Here is a 9,416-nt window from a genome sequence, read left to right on the forward strand (position 1 = left end):
GAAAATTATGACTGCGAAGTTCAGATCTAACCAACTAAGGAATTCTCTTAAACATAAAACCTAAAAGAAAGTGTAGGTAAATTAAACGATTACAATCTGATCATAGAAAAAATAAAAATAAAAATGTCCCTACAAAACTAAAATCTTCACCAATCCCTGCCACGCTTCTTCTCGGGATGTTTGAATAAGGAGAAGAAGCCCCTCTCAAACACATCCAGCCTCCGAAAAACCTCATACGTGGCATATGCATCCCGTGCAGCATATTCCAAATGCTTAGGCGGTAGAGGCGGCGGATCAGCCCACATCCTGTGCTCTGCCCTTCCAAAACCATCCTTCATCTCAAAATAGATTGGATCTATAATAGCTCCAGCAACATCCTTCAAACCTTGAGTTCTCTTCCTGTTGTCCGGATCTCTCCATATTGCCTGGATATCCTTCACATTATGAACATAGTACTTTGAACGTGACAGAATGGTGCGGTCTTCTGCGACACAAAACCCAGCAAAAGTGTACCTATAGCCATAAAAGAAATCATACAACTTTTCACTCCTCTCATCAGCATGGCATATGTGGTACACAAGAACATCAGTGCCAACACATAGCTGGATCACAGCAGCTTTCTTCGGATTGAAATAGGTTCCACTGAGTTTGTCATACTCAACATCAAGACCAACAATCTTCCTAGCAGAAGAATCTAGGGAAGCTTCAGCATTGGTGAGCCACTCCTCAACACTAGCTGCTGCGTTTGTGTACAGGACCTTCATAGTGGTTGTGCCATGGCAGGGGAATGTGAACTCGTGGGAAAAAGGAGGGTTTGCCATGCAATCGGTGAAACAGAGAAAACGCACAGAAAAAAGAAAAAGGAAAGGGAGAAGAATCGGTGATTGATATGCACCGAAACACAGAGGGAAAAAGACATGTATTTATAGTTCCAGAAATGTAACAGGAGACGTCGTGATCCACAAATTCAGGGAACAAACCAATACATATCCAATAAAACAAAACAGAAACAGCCGAGAGATAACCACAAAAAAACAAAAAAATCCTGCGGGATAACAAACAAAAAAGGATCTTATCCGGGGCCAGTTGTGAGCTCACGTGCAAGCACAAAACAAAAAAGCATAAAAAGACTACAAAGAAGTTCACGTGATAACAGTGCAGACGTTCGCACAGAGTAAAAACACTGAAAAAATAAAAAGCTGTTCCACACCAACCAACCACCCCCCACCCACCAAACCACGCCCAACCCACTAAAAACCACCACTCGGCGCAAAAAAAAAGTCAACCACTGCCTGGTGTTCCGCCGGAAGAAACATCCCACGGAGAAGGAGTCGAAGGAAGAGCAAAGGGAGAACAAAAGAACAGAGAAAAAGAAGAAGAAGAAGAGAATTCTAGCAAGATCTACAGAAAAGTAATCCAAAGATCGTAAAAGCGAAGGGATTACCTAACAAAAAGAAGGTGCGTCTAACCCATCCCCATCCCATCTACTCATTGAATCGCCGTGGATCTTCCTCTCTTTCATCCTTCATGGCCGTGGTTTTGAATCTAGACTAGTATAAAAAACAAAGATCTAACAACTTAACAAAATAAATACCTTAGAGATTACTTAAAAAATGTTTTGCATACGATAGATCTATCAAAAAAATCAAATAAAAACATGTTAGGCAGAGGGTTGGGGGGGGGTGGAATAGACACTAATGAACAAGAACAGGAGTTCAGATAAGAACTCCCGAGAAGCTCACTTGTGAAAATAAATGGAAAACAATATACAAAAAATAAAATAAGTTGGAGGGTTTTAAAATCTACAAACATGTATCCAGCCGGCATTAGTATACTGTGATTGGGAAACTTAAAAAATATATAATAAAAGAAGTTGGAGTTTAAAATGTAGACAACACAAAATGCAGACTAGAAGTGGAAGTTCAGTTCAAAAAAGTGATGAGGTCCTGTTAGTACAAAAAATGTTTTATGCTGGAATATTGTGACAGAATGGCTGCCGGTCCATCGTACGTCATCCTCAGCGACAATGAAAGCGATGAAGAGACCAGTAAAAGAGGTAAAAAAAGATAGAAATGCTTTCAAAAATACTTTATGGAACTAAAAATGTGCTTATTTTTTATGCAGGTCCAACTATTCATGGATTTGAAATCTTTGACAAGCACTGTCACTTGAAATGAAGTTGAAATGACCAAGGAAAATCTGGATCATCTCAAAAGGCAAGTACTTGACTACAAGCCAACAATCCCATATTATGTATGCAAGATGGGGAAGACAACGAACAACATCACGAGAGGCAAAATGGTAATACCAAAGACGCCAACTTACAAAACTTTATTTTCGTACACTAATCAGATTACATATGATGTTTTGGCTGAACCAACATGTATTACTAACTTTATTACGCTCTTCCGATATTTAAATGTTTACCGAAGTCCAGATAAAAGAAAGCTGTGAAGTTCACTTACGTAATACACCGAACATGGATATGATATTCACTTTCATGTGTTTTCATGCAGACTTTCGATAAGGAATACACTCAAGAACACCTAAAGAATTATCTAACGGAGCCAACAACAATTCCAATAACCTCCAACACAAATGCAGGTTGGTACACGGGTAAGGATAAACAAAGTTGCAACTGGAAATGCAAAGATGACAACAAATTGGCCAGATGTAGTCATGGGTGCAGAAATAAAAGATGGAGATATCTGCATGTTCGCTTCTACGACGGAACAAGAGAACTCATTTGCTTCGTGACACGTCTTAGCAATCGAGTCTGAAAAACTAACTATGAAAATAAAATTATGTACCGGTTTACTTTATTGAACCTTATGTTTTGTATCGGCACCGAGAACAAATTATGGTTGTGTTTCAAGATTGTTGATGTAATAAGAATGCTTATGAAGAAGTTCACATAGAGTGAGTACGAAGTTCGCTTATAAATGAAAAAAAGATTAGCAAGTTTATGTTCACAGAAGTTCCTACATGAAAAATCATTTCTGAATATACGGGAATAAAAAATAGTACAGTTTGCATTGGGAAAAACGAATGGATATGGGAATACTTTTACACTGTGATGACAGAGAAGTTCACTAATAACAAAAAAAAAACAGCACATATTTTGTACAGCTTGCTGTTTTGAAAAAGAAAGACCATATCCTCACTAATTACATCTCGTATCCTGAATTCAATCACATAATGAGAAGTTCAGTTCAATAAAACAACAAAAATAAAAATGTTGAATATCCTATCAACTACTAATTGCGAAGAAATTGAATCGGATCATCATCATGCAGATCCCAATGATCGCCGGGTTGTCTGCGAACATAGACCAATAAGCAAAGATGAGATCTTTCAACATACTAGGCCATCGCTCGCTTAATTTCATTCTTGGGATGAAATAGGAGCTGATACATGTACTCAGCTTTCCAATCCTCAACACGCCGCTGTAGACAATCAGGAATGCAAAAAAAAAAACATATGAAAAACAGTAAAAAATAAGACAAAAAAGCTATACAAATGAAAAAAACACAGCACTACACTTACATCCTGGTTTTTTATATTATCAGCAATCTTATCACCACCGTATGTAGCACAAATTCTTAGAGCATAGAAGCCACACTCATTAGCCCCTTGTGCCGGAGTCTTTGGATAAGAACACCTGTCAGCAACAACATCCCATCAGTATATTACCATTATATTTGTTAAATTCTGCAACACCATACACCTGTTTTAACAAGGCCACCATCCTATTAATCTGCAAAAACAAAAAAAAACAAAAAGTGAATGGTTTCAGCAGTTTAAAAACAAAAAAGGAAAGAAAAAGCTGGGAAGTTCACATAGTACTGATATATCAGTTCACACACACTACATATAGTTTTAGCAGTTTAAAAAACATATAAAAAGCTGGGAAGTTCACAGTGTACTAACATATCAAATTAACACCCACAATATGGTTTCAGCAGTTTAAATAAATATAAAAAATAGCTAGGAAGTTCATATTGTAAAAACATATCAGTACAGACAAAAAAGTTTGAATGGTTGCAGTAGTACACATAAAAAGAAAAAAGCTGGGAAGTTCACATTATATTAACAAATGAGTTCACATAAAAAAAGTAAAAATGATAGCAGTGAAAAAGTAAATAAATAAAATGATGAAAAGAAAATCACGTACAATCTCAACACGATCCTCATGGTGCCGACTCCTTGAAGTATGTGCCAGACCAGTATACCTCCTAGTGTCAAGGATGTCCAACGTACCAGTGTACTTGTTCATAACATAAACAGAGTGATGATCATGCATGAAATGAGGGATGATGATCTGTTCAGCAACAACCGAAATTAACAAAAAGGAAGTACGCACGTGAAAAAAAAAACAAAGGGAGTTCACTACAGCAAAATATGAAGAGGTTCAGATTAAAAAGCATACCAACTTTGCTTTCAAATTTTCATTAGGCCGAACATAACGCTTGAACATTTTAGCAGCAGACCTCACATCAAAAGGTTGTCTCGGTAATGGATTACCATTGCTGTCCCTTAGCTTGAATGGCGCAAAATCAAGCAAGTACTGCACAAAACACAAACAAAAAAAAGGAAAACTACACAAAGTAAGTATATGCATACAAAGGTATATCTGAAAAAATTAATTTTCAATGTTTGAAAAAACCTACAGGGATAGTATGAGGTGACATCAAAACACGAGAGCCAGATTCAAAAATATATTTCATCCCTGGATCATCCTTCCAAAGAATCGATGATATGATCCATCATGTCGGATTCCAACATTTCACGGCCAAACAGTTTATACATGTACTTGGCATCAACTAAAACAGGATCATCAAAATCATTGCAGAACTTCACCGGGGGGACACGCACACACATTAAAAAAGAGAAAATAAATATATATAAGACTAGGGAAGTTCACTTAGCATATAAAAAATAAAAAGACCTAGAGAAGTTCACTCAAAGACACGGATATGAAGTTCATATGCCACAAAAAAAAACTAACTAAGTAGTAAACGAAAAACATACCTTCCATGAGCTTTGATGTACTCCTTGCTTAGAATTAACTCCATCATCTGCTTGGCCTTGGATAAATGAGGAAACACATATGGTACAAAGTTTGGGACTTCTTCCCTGAACTTATTGGACAATTTAGTAGGCCTTTTATTCGAAAGAACCAGATTTTTAGCACTAGACTGCCTGGGCTTCTGAGTTTCAAAATCATCACTGCTAGTCGGAGAACAGCGCCGAACATCCTTTGTAATGGGCTTCGCGATGGCTTCTTACCAAGCTGAGTGACAAAGTCATCGAATCATCATCGTCGTCGAGCAAAACTACATCAGCCTTCCCCTTCTCTGCAGTGTCAGGAACCTTATTCCTAGAAGATTTTCTGGTATTGGAATGCAGCCTCTGGATAATCTTCTTTGACTTGCTTACAAGACTATCAAAATTCTCTTCAGGGATAATCTGTACTTCTGGTGTGAATGACTGAGTCTCGAAAAGTGAGAAATTATCTTCCTCGATACCAAGAGATGGACCTGCATGAAAAGAATACAAAACCAGGAAGTTCACTTCTGAATCAAAAAACAAAAAAGAAACAAAAACAGTGCAGTCCAAAAAAAACATGTGTTATAGAGCATAACCAGCGATATATTTTGCGAAAAAGTAAAAATCATACCAGGATCAACACCTAAAACATCTTTCAGGTCGATATTGAAATCTCCACCTGTCAGCCAGCTATATAACATGGTCATCCTGATGTTTAGAATATCTTTTTGACTGAACAAGCACATGCTTTCCCCATCATAAGACTGGAGGATCTGTAGCATGAAGAACCCGCAATCATGGCTGCAAAAAAAAAAACACACAAACAAAGAATAAGAATAAAAAGAAAACAATTGTATTAGTTAAAAAAAAAACCCTGTAGTCAATGTATACAGAATAAAGAGCAAAACAAAAGAAAGGGGAAAAAACGCTTACGCAGTTGCCTGTCTTGGAGAATTAACATAGTGAAGCTTGAAGTGGTCAATGGATTTTGGATGAAAATGATCACCCTTTGAATTCCCTGCTAACGACCATAACTTCTTGATACCAGATGCCATTGTATGTAACAGCTTCTTACCATCTGGATCATTTATATCGCGTAACGAATCAAGCAATTCAAAACGCTCTTTCTCAAGGTTCAAAGCAACAACACAGAAGTGACCAGGAACGTGTGGTGCACATGGATCAGGAGGATCAAAACAACCAAAAAGAATCTGCCATTAAAATGATAAAAATAAAAAAGGACAGGTTAGAAGTATGAAAGGTAGACTATTTCCCCAAATAAGAAATCACATTTAACTTTACTACTGAGTTATTTTAGTAACATGTACAACAGGGGAGGGAAAAAAGGTAGGAAGTCCACATGCCATAATTAGTGAAGTTCAGATGTATAGAAAAGAAGAAAAAAGACAACAGCCAGTACCACTTTCTTGTGGTCCAAACGTTCCGGAGCATCGACGCTGAAAATATTGCGAACAAGCCGAGAACTCAGATTTCTTTCAAATATCTGCCTCTGCAAACATGACAATGAAACACAAAGAAGGTTAAAAACATAAAGGAGGAAAAAAACAAGCACCTACATTAACAAAAAAAAACTAAAAAATGATAAAAAGAACGGAGAAATAACTTACAGAACAATTGTATGGCACCACCATTTTATCAGAATTCTTGTACTTGACCAAGCAAGTATGTTCCAACAGAAGCTTGCTAGAGAACAAAGAAACCCGTTGGGTTTAAAAGCTTCAACAATTTGTCCGATCGTGCAATCACATTGATCATTCATGAAAAGGGTCTTCTTCTTTATGAGAAAAAAACACAAAAATTAGAGGACAAAACAAAAATTTAATAAAAAAATAAAAAACAAAACAACAAAAAAAGAAAAAAGCCTAAAAAACAACCTTCTTATGGGATCTTTCCTCAACTTGCAAACGCTTTCATATACTTCTTTGATTTTAATCATCATAGGTTGAAGAGACAGTGGAGGCGTCGAACATAAACTCGAGTCTGCAAAAAATAAGGAAACACAGACAAAAATGTAAGAACAAAAAAGGAAGTTCAGATGATGATATTCCAGAAGTTCACATATTCAAGAACGTGGTGCAGGAACTGGAATGTCCAGAAGACCCACAGTTCATCAATGAAGGCTACCATCAAAAAAAATACACACACACGATATCACTCACCCCCCCCAGTCAGTCATATACATGCAGAAAATGAAAACTACGACATGAACTCATGCCGCATTACATAGCATTAGGAAGTGTCTTACATGGAACATGATGCCAAACAGCGAAAAACAAAATACATATACAAAAGCACCCCACCACACCCCTCCCCCCATAAAAAACCAAAAAAAAAAGGGAAAAAGGTTTTAGATAGAGATATATGAGGAGTAAACATAAAGAATAAAAAGGCGGGCTAGCATTAGGGGAGGGTGTGTGGGGTAGGAGAACTGTATGTTCCCCATTCAGATATCCTTGCCTAAGTCTTGCGGGGATTCTTCAATAGAAGCGCTCAAGTCATCTGTTGATTCTTCAAAGAATGAGCTCGACTGCTCAATCGAATCAGATGCATCGCGTCCATGGTTATCTCCAGCCTGAAACTCATTATTGTCATCATCATCAGCACCGGTCTTTGCGCTCTATATTGGCTTCAGATGCCGGCAGTTCTCCCCGTGCAGCAACAACACCTACTTCCTCACGACCATGCGCAACAACAGACTTACAATCCATAGCAGCTGGTAATACACCAACATCATCAGCAGCCTCAGCACATGTTTCGGAAACAACTGCACCAATGCCAGGTAGTTGGGCAGCATCCTTCGCATCATTTCCATCCTGACATGTTACAAGATCTTCAGGAATTGAGAAACCTTTTCCAGTAACTGCACAATCTTCAACATGGTGTTCAGCATCTTTGTCTCCATCAGAATGTGCAACTATCTCGGGAAATAAATTCCCCTTTCCAACAGAGTCTAACTCAGAATAATGATCAGCAACTTTGTCACCGGCACCACCAGAATTACCATCACTGTCATCTAAAGGAGGAGTTACAGGGGTTGCCGGATGTACAAAATTATGCTTGACATAATAACGATCAACAGATGAATTGTCATCACTGTCATCTGGAAGACCATCCTTCTCAACACACTTTCCATTTACCTACCAAACAAAATAAAAAAACAGAAGTTCAGATGTAGAAGATGGAGTAGTCCATATACACACAAACAAAAAACAAAACAAAAGCCCAACTATAAAAAAAAAATAAAAAAATACCTCAGCTAAAGGAGGTGATTTATCAAAAACTGCATCTTCAACATGATCACCAGCAAAAGCTGGAGGACATTGAGGGGTTGGCGGACGAACAAACCCATCATTCACAGGTGCATGATCACCATCTCCTGAATTCTGAGGTGCATTTTCCTCAGCAATCCTAGCATCTTCCTGCAAAAAATAAGAGGATAACAAAAAAGAAAAAGGTAAGGAAGTTCAGATGAAAAAAACAAAAGAAGTTCACATATGTGTAGTAACACAAAACAAGAGATAAAAAGGAAGTTCACATAAAAAGGGATGGACATAAGTTCAAGAATGACTAATTATACCTCAGCTTCAGCAGCTGACTGACCAAGTCCTGCATCAACATCTTCAACAGAAGAAGAAATATTCTTCTGAACATTACTTTCAACACTATTATTGCCTGATACATTTGCACGGCTCTCAAACTGCTTGCACAAAGAGTCCTGATTCATACCAAAATCAAGAAAACATGTGCGCATTAGAGACAAAGCCCCCTCAAGCTATCAAGGAGCGATGTTTCACGCTTTGATCGCTCATCCAAAGTGCTTCAACACTGGGAAATTACCATCAACAAGCCGACCTTGAAATTGTTTCGAGACGATCGGTGTAGTCGGAATCGTACGAGAGAGATGCTCAACTTTCTGCAATGTTGATCCAATCTGATCAATAACACCAGCAGAAGGCATCCCAAAGCACTAGTTGAAGCAGATCGGTGATTGTCTTTCGTCTTGACATTAGCAATTTGCGAAATTGGAATCTCGCAATGACCTCCAGCGAGGATGTTCATTGGCATTACCAGCATCAGGCTCACTACGATGGGTGCCCTCATTAAGATTGACAATTAAATCTTCAACACGATACCGATATGAATAAGCAATTTGGTTGCGGCCTTTCCACTGCATTGTAATACAGGAGTTCACTTAGCAGATATTATGAAGTTCAGATGATACATAAAAAGTAAAAAAAAATATACAAAACTATGTAAGTTCACTTGGATATAAAAAGTAAACCTCATATGCCACATAAAAACATTAAAAAAAAGACATAAGGAAGTTCACATGCGACGTAGTATGA

General features: G+C 37.8%; 1 protein-coding gene across 1 annotated transcript; it reads right to left on the bottom strand.

The window, feature by feature from the left end:
- Positions 1-146: 146 nt before the first annotated feature.
- Positions 147-764, bottom strand: LOC127310022 (uncharacterized). Its single transcript, XM_051340724.2, has one exon. The coding sequence runs from the start codon at positions 762-764 to the stop codon at positions 147-149; it is 618 nt and encodes a 205-aa protein (XP_051196684.1).
- Between the last annotated feature and the right edge of the window lie 8,652 nt (positions 765-9,416).

Source organism: Lolium perenne, chromosome 6, assembly GCF_019359855.2.
Source record: "Lolium perenne isolate Kyuss_39 chromosome 6, Kyuss_2.0, whole genome shotgun sequence".
Classification (NCBI taxonomy): Eukaryota; Viridiplantae; Streptophyta; class Magnoliopsida; order Poales; family Poaceae; genus Lolium; species Lolium perenne.

Excerpts from the sequence above, each read along its gene's own strand:
- LOC127310022 (XM_051340724.2), bottom strand. The coding sequence starts at position 764 with ATGAAGGTCCTGTACACAAACGCAGCAGCTAGTGTTGAGGAGTGGCTC.